General features: G+C 48.9%; 1 protein-coding gene across 2 annotated transcripts in view; it reads right to left on the bottom strand.

Moving 5' to 3' along the window:
- MB21D2 (Mab-21 domain containing 2) overlaps positions 1 to 15,085 on the bottom strand; it is a 116,837-nt gene that overhangs the window by 63,081 nt on the left and 38,671 nt on the right. Inside the window, exon 1 of one of the 2 annotated variants that reach the window (XM_069083297.1) lies at positions 11,166 to 12,672. The exons of the other annotated variant lie outside the window; for it this stretch is intronic. Within the exon in view, the coding sequence (XP_068939398.1) occupies positions 11,166 to 11,259 (94 nt within the window). The 5' untranslated portion in view covers positions 11,260 to 12,672. Of the gene's footprint in view, positions 1 to 11,165; positions 12,673 to 15,085 lie in introns of those variants that run through there. 2 annotated transcript variants of the gene reach the window in all.

The following is a 15,085-nucleotide window of genomic DNA, read 5'->3' as shown; positions in this document are numbered from 1 at the left end:
GGAGTGCAGAGATGCTGGGCCCCACTCCAGGCTGCCGTGGTGGGGGCTGTGGCGGGGGCCACGGGGAGAGGAATTCATTCCAGGATGCTACAGGCTACAACCTGCTACCCTGCCCTCATTACAGCCTGAACAGAGTTCTCACCAACCAACAAATCATTCGCTGAGTTCCTACCAAGTATCTACAGCATCCTTCTCAGGGGCGCATCACAGGTCAAAAGTCACAGGTCAAAGGACTTGGAGGAAGAAGGGACCTCAGGTCACCTAATTTAACCCCTTTGCGATATTTCTAAGGTAGCTGAGGCAGAGACATTTTTCTGCTGTTGTAGTGCTGTATCTCCTACCAGGGGGCTGTGGGGAAGCACAGAATACAGCATCTCATTGGGGAGATCAATCTACAAGTCTGTATCAATCACCTATTATGTGCTGGACATTGCAATGATTGACACCATTGATAAAAAATAAAAGGGAAGCCAATGGCACCGAGTTCTCTACAGAAGGAGATGACGCATCCATAATCAAACACACACAAACACTTCTGAGCTAGGCAGTGATGGTGCAGGCAGAGGTAGAAGGGCCAAGGACATGGGAGAAGGGAGAGGCTCATGGGGGAGGAGCCAGGCTTCCCCAGACCTTCAAAGGCAGTGGGCCATGGAACCGCCGGATCCTGAGCGGGAGCACTTCAGAGAACATCCAGGTCCACTGGTTGTTTTGCAGATGAGTAAAGCAGGACCTGCTCTGGTCATGTAGTGGCCCGAATGGGGCCAGGACTGGGATAGTCACCTACCCTCCTTCTAGCCTATGATGGGGCAAAGAAAAATCTTGGCCAAGCCCTGAGTAGCGCTGGATAAACAGGCAGAATGCCTTGGGAACATCTGTGCCCCATGGAGCTTGCTTCACAGTGCTGGTGAGGGGCCATCAGTCCCTTACAGCCCTGCATCTCCACCCTCCCAGGCCAGCTTTAGCGTCCCTGTGACGTGAGCTCTGGACATCCAACTGGCGCAGGCATCACTGTCACTGAGGGCATCAGATCCTTCCTTAGACTCAGTGAGTCCAGCACAGGGATTCTTGAATGTCCCTTCAGCACAGGACCCACCTGCTGGACCACCCCTGACCTATTGATTCTAACAGTAGTCTGGGAGAGAGGCCAGAAAGACCTTGACAATGATGAAGGGTAAGGGGCTTCCAAAGAGCATTTTCCTATTGAGATTCACAGGGTCGTGTGCGCGTGCAGGTCAGAAAATTTGACCAGTCATGGCGGCTTTTTTACTGGGGTGTGGGTGTGCCTGTGTATGTGGTGTGTGCCTGTGTATGTGTGTGTGTTTTAAGTTATAAAGAACTGCGTCTGGAAAGCAGGGACATTTTCAAAGAAGGAAAAAAGCTATTAGTACACATAAAAATAAAGGCCATAGAGCACTGATGGTGATCATTTAGGAAAGCTGGTTCAGGCTGTCACTCAGGCTTAAAGGAACCAAAAGGGAAATCAAGTCCACAGGGTATATTGCCGAGAGACCACACGGCCTCTGGTGGAAGCAGCTGGTGAGCAGCCAGACCCAGGGAGTTCTAAAGCAGAGGGGAAGAGTAAATATTCACCTGCGTGTGTCCCACACCCTTCCCACTACCTCTGTGCCAGGAAGATCAGCCACCTTCCCCTTCTCTATTCTGTCCTTCTCAGACCCACATTCTGAGCTCAGACCTAAAACTCACCAACATCATATGGGGGTAGAGGCCCCTGTTTAGAAATGGGCCGATTTTGGATCAAGAGGGTTCAGGTCTGTTACAAGTATAAAGCTGTCCCTTTATAGAGAGCCCTGAGACCAGATGCTTTTGGGCACCTCTATGAGCCACAGAGAGCACCATGGGAATGAAGACTGGTTTAGGGGCAGAGAGATGTGAGTTCCTATCACACAGTGTCACCTTGGACAGGCCAGGTCCTAGCTCTGAGTTCCTTAGCCTGAAGTGTGGGGTTAGATTTCAGGAGATTCGTGAACTCAGAGGGAAAGACACATCTGTAACAATCAGTCTTCAAAATCCTATGTATTTTAGTTCACATGTCCAGAAGCTATATATTATAGAAGTTTATAGACTTCACCAACCACCCAAGGGGGTCACAACATTAAAAACGAGTGAAGAAATTCTCCTCTAGCAATTGCCTACAGGGTTGGGGTCAAAGGGAGGAGACCAAGAAGACAAGCTGCAGGGCTGCATGACAGGAGAGTGGGTGAAGGACATGGCTTTTAGGGAGGCTCACGGGATCTGGACTCCAAGACAACATAGACCCCAATAAGCCATGTCATTGGACGTCTGAGCTTGACCACCCTGGCAATGTTGTCAGGAAAGCTATAAGAAACCCAAACAGTAGGCGAAGAAGCGATTCAGCTATGATGGCGCCAGGGACCTGATCCGTGGACTCCACGGTGCCTGTCTCATTCATCTTTTTGGAGAGTTCTACTAAACTATGTCTTGTTTCCAAGCAAACTTAATGCTATGTGGACTATTTATTCCTGACTGTGGCAGGGCCTTCCAAGCGCCTCTTGGTCTGATCAGTCACAGCCGAACACACTGTACCCTGCCCCACAGAGTGATGTCATTTTGGTCCAAACAACCAACCACTAAACCATGTCATTTGAGCTCTAATAAAATGTACAGTTCCCAGAATGAGGAAGGAGCAGAGGGCTCTGAAACTGTGAACACGCAGGGGACAGGAATCCTTCAGTATGCAGAACTCTCAGTGTGGAAACTCCCTCTAAAGAGAGAAGTGAGAGCCTTTCTCTGACGTAATCAGTAAGTTCCAGGGAGTCGCTTGAGTCGCAGAGAGTAAGCAACTTGCCCAAAGCAGAACCACTCATTAAGCATCAGAGGCCAGGTTTGAACTCAGGCTGCCCTGATGTCCAACCCAGAGCTCTACCCGCTGCCCTACCCTGCCTCTGGGGACTTTTGGGCTGACAGCATGATAAATGCTCCTAATCTGGCAGCTCTATGTTCATAGTTAAAGATTTTCCTTGACAAAGTGACCTACAAATGACCAGGCTTCACAAAATTAATAAACATGCATCTAACTCTTCAGAGATGAAAAAACCATTGTAGGCACAAAGCAGACAATGTGTGCTTCTGGAAACTGGGGAGGAAAAATCTCCAACACATGGCACATTTAAATTGCCAGGATTAAGGAAATGTTAAAAATCTATTGGGCGACATTTTCTGGTGATGAATTCTCTCGTTATTTCACTAGGGTAAGAAAGCCACAAACGGGGGGGACTATGTAACTTCAGCACCTGCCCACCCTATAGACTCCCAATGTCATTCTGATCTCAGTTCACTTAATGTGCCACATCTGAGGATATAACGGGGCTCCCGGAAGCCACAAGTGATCCTACTGTGAATCTTCCTTAACCCTGTAAAAATTTTACCCTGAATCAAAAAGGGATTTCAAAAGGATTAAAAGGCAGAAGAGTAGGGGTGGGTAGGGGATGTCTCTGGGCTCCCCTCCCAAGATGCTTGCATTGGAGAAGATTAACAGGAAACCATCAGAGAAGAGAAAACTCCTGCAGCCCCTGCCCGCCCCCTGCCTCCCCCCAAAGGACAGGCATGATCCCTGAAAGCTCAGCCTGGAGACACACCTATTCTTTCAGGCAGAAAAAAAACAAGTCTCCTCTGTCCCAGAAGGGGAAGCCTCCAGAGGCTCGGTGCTCAACCCCCCCCCCCCCCCCCCCCCCCGGTGTTATCCCTCCTGGGTGATAAATTCAACATCAGATCATTGTTGATTTCTCCCTCCCCGACACCAGCAGCAAGAAAAGAATAAACCCGCTGTCTCTTCCCTCTAATCTTCCTCTGTCATGTGTGTGTGTGTGTGTGTGTGTGTGTGTGTGTGCAAGCGAGCTCCAGATGGCGTGAAGCCGCAGGTGGGAGGAAGCTAATAAACTCAGAGAATAGTGTAATATTAGGATAGGAAATGGCTGACCTTCAAATACACACATGTCAGCTGCCAGCTAATTGATGGGGAGGGTGAGGAGGGTGAGTCGCCATGGAAAGAGGCACCTGTGCATGTCTGCTCAAGCATGGCGGAGGGGGAGGGTGGCTCCTCAACCTTTGCTTTTGCCCACAGTAGGGGCCCAGCAGTTAATGAAGCACCGGGCGATGCTCTAGGAAACAGCCTGGAAAGGCACCAGCGCCATGTTCTGAAGCCACTGTGCTTCCAAATGCAAAAGAAAAACTTCGCTTTCTCTGATGCTTCCTTGAATTTTCATTCACATGATCAGCAGAACATAAGTGGAGGGCCTCCCACTGACCTCCACAGGTGCAAGAGTTGGGGGATGGAGTGAACCAGTCTGGACATTCTCATGACAAAGAATCCAGAGGACAGAAAGGAGGCGGCTAAAAGCAAGGATGGCCCTTCAGAGAAGCAAATGGAGGCATTCATAAGATCACATATGGCAGCTGGAAGCAACCCACTAAGCCCCTCACCCAATGCCCAGTGTTAAAAATCAGGAATCTAAGATTCCAAGGAGTTGAGGGACCTGCCCAAGGCCACACAGGTAGAACCAATCAGAGTGGGAATTGGAACCCAGGTCCTAAGACTCCAAATTCAGAGCTCTATCCACTGTGCCAAAGGCAATAAGAAAAATCATTTCATAGGACATTTGGTCATCTATGGCAGGGCTTATGATAAATTTGTGCCAAAGAACCACCACAAAAGATTTACAGCTTATTCATGTATAAGATAGAAAACTGTCTAATACTTAGAAGCACCCAAAGGAGCCTGGGATGTCTCTGGAAGTGAATGGCTTCCCTCCTCCTCTATTTTCTTCAAAGGAAAGAATCAGTGGGCAGTGACCACGGGAACTATTGAATACTATCACAAAGAAAGGGACATATTTTAATAGACAGGAAGTTACTTATTGTCAAAGTAGAAGTCATTCCTGGATCAGCCATGTGTGTATACTTACATACACATATACATATGTATATACAAATATAGGCATACACCTACACAAATAATACATATGGGTTATATGTATGCACACATATACACATGCATCCACATATGTGTATACAAATACATGCACACAGCTACACATATGTTGGTGTGCGTATATACAGACAAGTGTACATAAACATATAGACATACATTTGTGTTTCTATATGTGTATGTATTCACATACAATTGGTAGAATAAAGGCAGAAGTTAATAAAAGCTAGAAGGAATTTGTTTTAAAAGGTATAGAGGGTGTATCCTCAACCAACCCAACCCAACCTGTTTAACCAAGTCATTGATGCTGATAAATGGGACAGAGATGGAGGAAAGGACATTGACATTGATTACCATAATTTCATACAGAAATTTAGCTGTTCATCAATGACACTAAGGAGTTTATCCAAACAGTCAGAAGCTGCTTTACTCAGCAAACTGTCTTCGCTGCCGAATGACAGCAAAGGGCAATAACTTTGTAGAATATAAACTCATTGCCAATTCTTCTGGAGAATGAGGGTGGAATGTTATGCACAGCATCACCACCTAAAGCCAAGAGAAGCTGCAGTGTCAATACAGTTTACCGAAAGTTTGGAGAGAGACCTAATCGAGCAAAGTTATCACAAGGACTCTTAAGGGTGAGACTGGAAGGACAAAGACTGGTGAAGGATGGGAAGTGCATCTCAAGACTGTCAAAAACAACCTCTTTACCATCAAGAGTGAAGCCATTCCACGCGGAGTCACACACTATAGGTCCAGACGGGCTTATACGGGAGGCAGAAGTAACATTGAATGGAACAATGATGGGAAAAGTAGATGGACTGAGTGAACTGTACACAGAGAAGGTCCATCTATGCTGGAGGTGACACCACCATGAGGCTGGGGCAGGGGGAGGGTGTCACTGAGTATCAGGAAGAGGAAGAAGATAAGAAGAGGGAGGGGGGAGTCTCCAACATTATTATAACCAAAAATGCATGGCCAAAAGATCAACAATTACTAACCCTTCCTCCTCCCCCTCCTTCCCCTCTTCCCCTCCTCCTCTTCCCCCTCCTCCTCCCCCTCTCCTTCTTCCTCCTCCTCCTCCTCCTCCTCCCCCTAAAAGGCTGCCCCCTCTAACAAGGTCTCCTCTGCACAATTCTGCGAAGTCCCTAACAATGGGTAGCCTCCACTCAGTGTCAGCTGAGGCCTGGCACAGGAGCCATATGCTCTCCAAAGGTGGGCACTCATGCCGTGGAGGAGATCCAGCTTGGAGCTCAAGCACAAGAGGCTTTCACTACAGGTGGCGAGATCCTCCAGGTGCTCTTAGAGGATGACTTGGCCCAGGTGGCACCATGCCTCCAAAGATCATAGAACCTGCTCAGGGAGCCCTGTGGCTGCTCCAAAGACAGTTTAGCCTAACTAGCTGCTCAGGAGAATCCCATGGATGAACACTGCCTATTGTCCATTCTTGGACTCGGACTTGGACTTGGGCATCATAGTCTGGGGGTAGAAATTGCAATGAATAAAAGGATGGGAAAAGCAGCCGAGATTCCGCGGGGTGAACGGAGGGCCCAGAAAGGACCAAGTCTTAACAGCTTTTCCTCTCCCCAGTTCCCACCAGATGTTGGAGCCTTTCTCCTATCTGTATGCTGACCACTCCATAGCCAAGACTGCCAGAGGCAGCCCAGAGCCCCAGTTTACCTTGACCCTCAGGCTTCCTGTTCCCTTCCCCATCGTCACTGACCAGGGGCCACTTGAGCACCAACCCTAACACTTCCAGTAAGATGGCAGGCCAATGAAATGAGTCACTTGCTCTGCGACACTGGCCACAGATCCCCTTGGGCATTGTTGTAAGGGTGCACAGAATGCCTCATCATCAGTCCTTTGGGACTGTCCTGGATCATTGCATTGCTGAAAAGTGTGACTGACTAAGTCAGTCACAGTTCTTCATCAAACAATATTGCTGTTACTGTGAAAAACACTCCTCTGCTTCTGCCCACTTCTTTATGCATTAGTTCATGTAGGTCTTTCCAGGTTTGGTTTTGTTTTGTTTTGTTTTCTGAAATCATCTGGCTTGCTATTTCTCATAAGTATTAAGTACTCTCATCACCTCACAACAACCCTGGGGGGGGGGGGTTATGGTTAAGGAAACTGAGGTAGGCAGAGTTCAGTGACTTGTCCAGGGTCGCACTGCTAACAAGCATCTGAGGTTGAATTTGATCTCAGGTCCACTGCACCACCTAGCTGCCCCTCCCCAACACCCCAAAGATGCTGAATACCTTCTCTGCCAACAAGCAATTCCGTGATCTGGTACCAGTAGTTACCTCCTCAGATCTGTTTGTTTTGCCATCGGCAAACTAGAGGCAAGAGCCGATCTTTGGCCTTTCTTTGTATTCCCAGAACTCGGCACAGTGTTGGGCACAGTAGGCACTTATCATTTCCCAAGACCCAGGCTCAGGTCTATGGAGAACACCAGTTGGGCTTGGAGGTTGGGCAAACGTATTTCCTTTGGAAAAGTGTTGTGCAATCATGGCATGCAGACAGGCCAATGGCTAAAATGTACATTCTGGCTCTCTGCATCTGACTAAAGCCCTCGGCAGTGTCCCTCAGGAATGGCCCGGGTAAGCCAACAAGGAGGTCTGGAGAGGCAGGGCACCTCCATCACCAGCCCACCCAAGGCTTTTGTTATCTTCCTGCCTCCCATTCATGAAGGAGGAGGCTGCCTCCTGACAAGCAGCCCAGACTTGGACTTTAGAGCTGGGCTCAGGTTGAGCCAAGATGGGGGTTGCTTCACACCCAATTTGACTTTGCTGTCAGATCAGGGTCCTGCCAGAGAGAGGCAGGAGCATCTCCTGACCTGGTATAAGCAACAAGTCCCTTCCTGCCTGCAGAAACGTGTGAGCTAACTGACTGGGGACATGAGGAGTAATGGAAAGACAAAGGACACTCTGCAGCCACTGCCAGGGCCAGCTTTCTGAGCTTCTGCAAGGACAGCATCAGGCACTGGGCAGCAGGGTGGTAAGAGAAGCCTTCCAGCTCTGTCATATAGAAGCTGCTTCTTGCTGGAAATCACTCATCGGATGACAGCCCTACCACCACCTCTAACAAAGCTGGAGGGAGCCAGGATGGCACCCAAGGTTGGCATTCGTACCAACAGGTCAGGGCTCTCCAAGGTTTACTGTCACTTATCTCACCCTGAGTTCGATAGTGAGAGGACTGCCATGTCCATTTTACAGATAAGGAAACTGAGGCTCTAAGCAGGTAACCCATAACCATCTAGCTAGTGAGAGTCAGAGGCTGAATTCAGCCATCTCTCACAGTGCTGAATCCCGGGGTCGTTCCTTACCTGTTGTCTTCCCCCTGAGAATGTAAATGAGCTCCTTGATCACAAAAATGGGAAAGGTCCCACGTGCACAAGAATATTAATAGCAGATTTTTTTGTGGTGACAAAGAAGTGGAAATGGAGGGGATACCCATCCACTGGGAAATGGCTGTGGCACATGAAAGTAATGGAAGACTGTTTTTCCATAAGAAATGATGAGCAGGCAGCTTCAGAAAAACCTGGAAAGACTTCTATGAACTGATGCTGAGTGAAGTGAGCAGAACCTGGAGAGCCCTGTACCCACAAGGTGTGATGACCAACCTTGACAGACTCAGCTCTTCTCAGCAACACAATGATCCAAGACAATTCCAAAAGACGTGTGATGGAACATGCCTTCCACATGCAGAGCCAGATCTGTGGCGTGTGAATACAGACCAAAGCACACCATTTTCACTTGGCTTTTGTTTTTGTTTTTTTTTCTTTGCCTTTTATTTTTTCTTTTCACTTTTGTTCTGATTCTTCTTTCACAACACGTGGGAATAGGTTTACCATGATTTGCATGTATAGCCTATATCAGACTGTAATTAAGCAACAACATTGGGACCAGCAGTGGATCTGGAATCAAAAGACTCCATGTGACCTGGGGCAAAGCACATCATTGGAGGGGAGGGTTCCTCATTTATAAAATGAGGGGATTTGCCCAGATGATTACCTAACTCTCCATTCAATACTTAGAGGTTCCAAAGTCTCCCAGACCCTGAAGGGAGTCTGAAGAGTAAGGGCTGGTCGGTCCCTCAGGGTCCTCTTCTCAGCTCCCCTGCTTGTGTTGAGGGCACTCCTAGGTTTGGAGGCCACCTGAAAGCAATCCATCATGGAACCTTCTCTCCCCCTTACTCCTCCCATGTCAGGCCACTTGCTGCCCCTGGACCTTTCCGCTGTGTTCCCCTTTCCCCATTCCCACATCCTCTGCCTTCTATAACAGCCTCCCAATTGGTCTCACTGCTTCTAATCTCTTCCCCTTTCCAAACTGTTCTGGACACAACTGCCAAATTCATAATTCTGACAAAAAAAGGCCAATCATGTCTCTCTCATTTAAAATCTTAAGACTTCCTATTGCCTCTAGGACAAAATTACAAAATCCACAGCCTTACATTCCCTCTCTTCCCCTTCTTATTCCATGTCCTTCCCCTTCCCGTGATCTCCACTTTAGTCACACTGGTCCACTCCCAGGCCACTGCAACCCCCAGCTCTTCTTTTTTTTTCCATGTGAACTCCTACATATTCGTGATGAATTCTCATTTTGCATGTGTGCAGTTGATTTGTTTTAACCCAAACACAGGATTTTAAATGTATCCCTGTTAATTTTCACCTTATAAGATCTGGTGCATCAACACCGTCTGATGAGATCTTTCCAGTTCCAGCTCTACAATCTGCCATGACAACTCCATGCCCTTTCCAGTTTCATCAAACTCACAGATTTTATAAAGATGCCAACTATGGTACCATCTGAGCACAGCAGGGCCGACGGCTCCTTCTAATGGGATGAAGCCTTCCTCTGGGTCTCCCTGGCAGCTCCCCACCCTTGCTCCATCCTCTTCACACATCTTTCTTTCATTTGAATTGGTCAGTGAGTTCCTAGGGCAGCCACACTGGTCTGCCCCCACCCTTCTTCTTAAGAATAATTTCTATTTCTAACATGAAAATTTCAATTCTCTTGAGCTGCATTCTGCCCCTAAAACCTTAGAGCATGGCAACCTGTTTCCTTTGTCTTTAAAATGCTCTCTAGGGGCGGCTAGGTGGTGCAATGAATACAGCACTGGCCCTGGACTCAGGAGGACCTGAGGTCATATCCAGGCTGAGACACAACACAAAAAAACTAGCCTGTGACCTTGGGCAAGTCACTTAACCCCAATTGCCCTGCCCTCCCCCTCTGAAAAACAAACAAGACATAAAATAAAATCTGCTCTCTAGATGTCATGCTGGACTCCCCCCAAACAGGTCTCTTCACCATTCTTCCACACCAAGACTGTCCTGCTGAAGGTTCCTGTCATTTCTACTTTGTTCACCAATGTCTCCTTATTCATCCAAATGAGGACCCAAAGAGCAGTCCCCATCACTCCTTCCTCCACTTTTTTAATGATGAAATTATCAAGAAAGGAAAAGCAAAGCTTACTTGCTGTGAGTTTAACAGAGTAAAGTTCCTAATCGATGCTCAGAGAGTTATCACTGCTTCCCATCGTTTCAGTGTCCATGTGGCACTCTTGTGTCCACTTCCCAAGCCTCCCTCCATGTCCTCCTTCTGGCTGGGCGGTTCAAGCTCACTCCCACCACAGCTTCCCCCTTATGGCTGAGGCGTTTGGGTTGTTTTTTGGAGTAGACATACAATTTCATTGGTATGGGGAATTCCAACAGAAATAATCCTGTGACCAATGAAAATTAGCTCCTATTCTGCAATTTATAATCTAAGGGATTTGCTGGGGATCGGAGAGGTTACCACTTTGCCCAAAGTCACACAGCAAGTGGTAGGTGGGGTACAGGAGGGAGAACCATATCATACTGTATCCTTTTTCACATAATCTACTATTTTAAAATAAGGTCTACCCTTATATGGTCAAGTACCGGTCCTGGGTTGCATTTTACTACACTATGGTGACACCCAATAGTTTCATGTTGACTTGTGTCCTTGCATTAGGAACACTAGATTCCTTCCTGACTCACACTCGGATCATTTGTGAGGGGATTTCCGAGGCCACAGGAGATGCAATTGTCCCTCTTCCTGACTATCTGACAACTCACTGAGCATCGGTCCTTCAGAGGCCACTCTGATTCTTTACAGAATACATAGGGGAAGGAAGTTTCACCACAAATGTCACACAATCAGACATCTCACTCACTTACCGCCCTGTCTGTCCCAGCCCAATCTTGTGATTACCAATTCAACACGGAGATATTCGCCATCACTGGACGCCAAGACTGGGAAGGAACTTGGCATGATGTGTGACAAACAGAGTCATTGAAGAGCCAGGCTGAGCTGTGCCTCTCACTCCTGACAGGGATGATAGGCAGGAGCTTCTTGAAGGGGGCACTATTCCACACCCAGGGATGATGAGGCTGGAATTTATGGCACTTGGCAGGGCTCCAGCCCAGAATATGCAAGCAAAGGCAGAGCACAGCTGCAGAAGGAGAGATCATGCACTGGACAGACAGTCTGGGGGTCTGGGGCACCTCTGCTCTCACTCTCACCCCCACAGAGTACAGGAAGCAAGGAGCAGATTCAATGCTAAGCCTCACAGGATGGTACAGGGGAGACTGAAGCCCAGGCCATCTTGAGGCCCCCTCAGATCCTGGCCTGCCAGCTCTCATTCTCCAGGCTGTCATGAATGTTCCTTTCTTCTTCTCTGCTAAGCTGTCCTGTGTCTTTCTCAAGAAATTGTTGCTGTTCAGTTATATCCAGCTCTCTGTGACCCCATTGGGGGTTTTCTTGGCAGAGATACTGGAGTGGCTTGCCATTTCCTTCTCCAGCTCATTTAACAAATGAGGAAACTGAGGCAAATGGGTTGAAGTCACACAGCTGTTACGTGTCTGAGGCCAGACAACTCTTTCTGACCCTATCCATTATGCCACCCAGATGCCCCTTCTGAAGAGAGGAAACAGGAATGCAGTTCAGGGGCTACAATTCCACTGGGCGATGACCAGGACACTTACTTCCCCACACAGGTGGGCACCTGGTGGGGGACAGAAGGCAGGATGAGGCACCAACACTGATGAAAACCTCCACAAAGTCCAGGGGAAAACAAGCACATGTGAGCCCTGGGGCGGACGGGCCTTTGGGTTTGGAATTACCGTCACTGGGGTCACCTTCAGGCTCTGTTTCTTGCTGCCTATGTGACTGTGAGGAAGGCGCTTCACCTTTCTAGGCCTCAGTTTACTCAGCTGCAAAAGGGGAGGTTCAGACTGACTAACCTCAAAGGGCCCCTTTGACTCTGGACCTTTGGTCAGCCCTCCGTGGACTGCCAGGGAATAGCCACTCATGAAGGATGAAATGAGGATGAAGCTGTTGAATGGAAATTCCCTGCAGGCAGGGGTGCTTCTATTTAGCCTTGGCATCCCAACGCCAAGCACCAAGTCAGCACACTGTGGGGACAATGGGCCAGGGATGATGTTTGGAGGGATGGTCTCTGGGAGGGAGAGAAATAAATGATGGTAAAACCAAAGACAGCAACAAAACCATACATAAAATTTGAAGAACAAGGCTCACTGACACCACTGAGGGCCTTAAGCAGCCTGTCCCAGGTCACACAGAGGGAGGCTGATGGCCTGCAGGGCCCACCCCACGCTGGCCGCCAGCAGGCACCACGCGGCTCAGACCGAGGCAGATCTGCAGCCCACTCTGCAAACGCAGGAGGTGACCACACAGACAGTGGCCCTATCTGCAGCCCACTCTGCAAACGCAGGAGGTGACCACGCAGACAGTGGCCCTATCTGCAGCCCACTCTGCAAACACAGGAGTTACTTAGAAAGCCAGAGAGCTCTCCCCTCCACCTTGGGTGAGGTCATTTCCATCCCCACCAAGTCAAACAAACACAGCAAGCATTTCTGAAACCACCAAACACAGGAACCAAAACAGCTATCTTTGGCTTGAACAAAATCGTCATGACCTACAGAGGACTGTATGAAACTAAGGAGGGGTTTTCCTGGGCCGTAGCCCAGAGGCAGACAGACTCCTTGAAGCTCACACACATGGATATTACAGAATGCTGAAAACTTTCCACTGAGCTCACAAACCACCTGTCTGACAGTGGCCCCATGCTGGCTGGAAATGCTAGGGCAGACTTCCTCCTCCCAGCACGTCGATAGGTCCAGGTCTCCCCACCTGGGCTGCATCTGTTGGCTCCCATTCCAACTGTTTGCACTGCTCTTTGGGCAGGTAGAAATGAGAAAAAAAAATCAGCCCCCCAACACAAAAGAAGAGTCAGACTGTGGCTTTCCCTTACTCAGGTAGAAGATACTGTAGACTTGGGGAGACAGAGAGCAAGCTGCTCTGTGATCCACAAAGGGCCAGTGACCATTGTGGATGGGCTATGTGGGGCTGCTTCTTGGACCCTGCAATCTTCCTACAGGGGGATGGAATGCAGGTCCTAGTATCCCATCATCCCCCTGCCTCAAGGTTACACAGCCTGGAACCCCCATTCCCTCCGATCTCTATGAATGAAAACAGAGAGTCTCCTAAGCAAAAGGGTCCATGCCATGCTGATCACTGAAACAACCAAAGGGCATATATCTAGTGTGAGCCAGGCGGGGACACTGAGCTCGGTGGGGGAGGAGATAGTCCCTCCCCTCAAGGAGGTCAACAAAAGCACATAGAAACAGGCTTCTGCTCTGTATATGATGACAGATCGGGCACAACCCATCTCCACCCAGGCCCTACCATGTCGTGCCTAGGAATCCTTGGGCGAGTTACCACTTCCAGGGTGAACTAAACCCACAGACTCTGCCCCATGCAGGAGCTTAGGACTACTTTTATCAGCAGTTGACAAACTGGGAAGCCCAGCTCACTGATAAAAAGCCAACAAATATTCTCTTTCCCCTGTTAGCCTTTGCCAAAGGCTATCTAGCCCTTAGAATGGATTAGACTGAAATGGCCCAGGATGTCAGTGGATGAGAATTTAGCTGCTGGATGCCCAGGAGTGGGGGGAGCCCAAAGGAGCTGTGTCCTCCATCCAGAGGTAACCCTCCTGACTACCTTTGGGCAAGGAAAGCAAGCCTGCCCCGGACACCTTCTCCTCCTGAGCTCAATTTCCTGCTGCCAAAGTTAGTGACTGTACCAGGACATTGGGGTGGACACAAATGAGGGAATTTACAGACTGGCTTTCTCCCTGAAGAAAATTGGACAAGAAATAAAAAGCCAGATCAGATGACTTTCTTCTTTTTTTTAACTCTCAAACGCTGATCTCCTGGCGGGCTCTCATCTTTAGAAAGCAGGACTTTTACATAGGGGTCTCTGGCCCTTTGAATTGTGACCATCTTGGAAAAGGCTTTGATTCCCACCCAATAAGCAAATGAGACTGTGATGGACTCAGCCAATGCTAACGATGAGGTGTCCGCCGACCTCCGAGCCAGCCTGTTAATGCCCATCTCTCCCACAGATCCCAGGCCTATGCTGAGGAGACACATTTGTGCATCCCTGAGTCAGCAAGTGGGCAAGTGATAGGTGCACGTGCTCACATGCACACACACACACACACACACACACACACACACACACACACACACGGGAGCTGGGGAAGAAGGGGGAGAGGAATGGACAAAGACAGCCAACAGACCTGCCTTATCATCCAGGGACACAGAGGCCTCTGAAGCAGAGAACATTCAGATTTAAAATGAGATTCAAAAGATGCCAGAAATAGTCAAGTCAGAGATGGAAGGAGAAAAAAGAACACCAATGTGCCCTTTGTGCTTCACGATGGATTCCCTGAATCCAGAAGGGACATGAGGGAGGCTGAAAGCCAGGGGCCGCGCCCCAGCATGGCACCCACAGCCTTGAGGAGATGCCACACGGGGGGGCCATCAGACAAGCCAGAGGGAGGTGCCCACTGATCTCCCCAGAATCTGCCAAGAGGCAACACATGAAAAACAAATGCAGAGGCAGGCTCAGCCCACCCACCCCCCTCCTCCCCTGCAGCTTCCCCTCCCTCCATGCCTTCCTTAGGCTTCCCAATCACAGAGCCAGCCTTGGAACTGATAAATGTGATGGACATTCTGGCAGGATATTGAAGGGAGGAGTGGGTCAGCGCTGCTAAAGAAGCCTGCTGGAATGG

This window comes from Petaurus breviceps, unplaced genomic scaffold, assembly GCF_028583685.1.
Source record: "Petaurus breviceps papuanus isolate PSGF00001 unplaced genomic scaffold, PetGlider_PUasm1.0 173, whole genome shotgun sequence".
Lineage (NCBI taxonomy): Eukaryota > Metazoa > Chordata > Mammalia > Diprotodontia > Petauridae > Petaurus > Petaurus breviceps.
The sequence above is the reverse complement of the archived record's forward strand: the minus strand, read 5'-3'. Positions and strand labels throughout refer to the sequence as shown.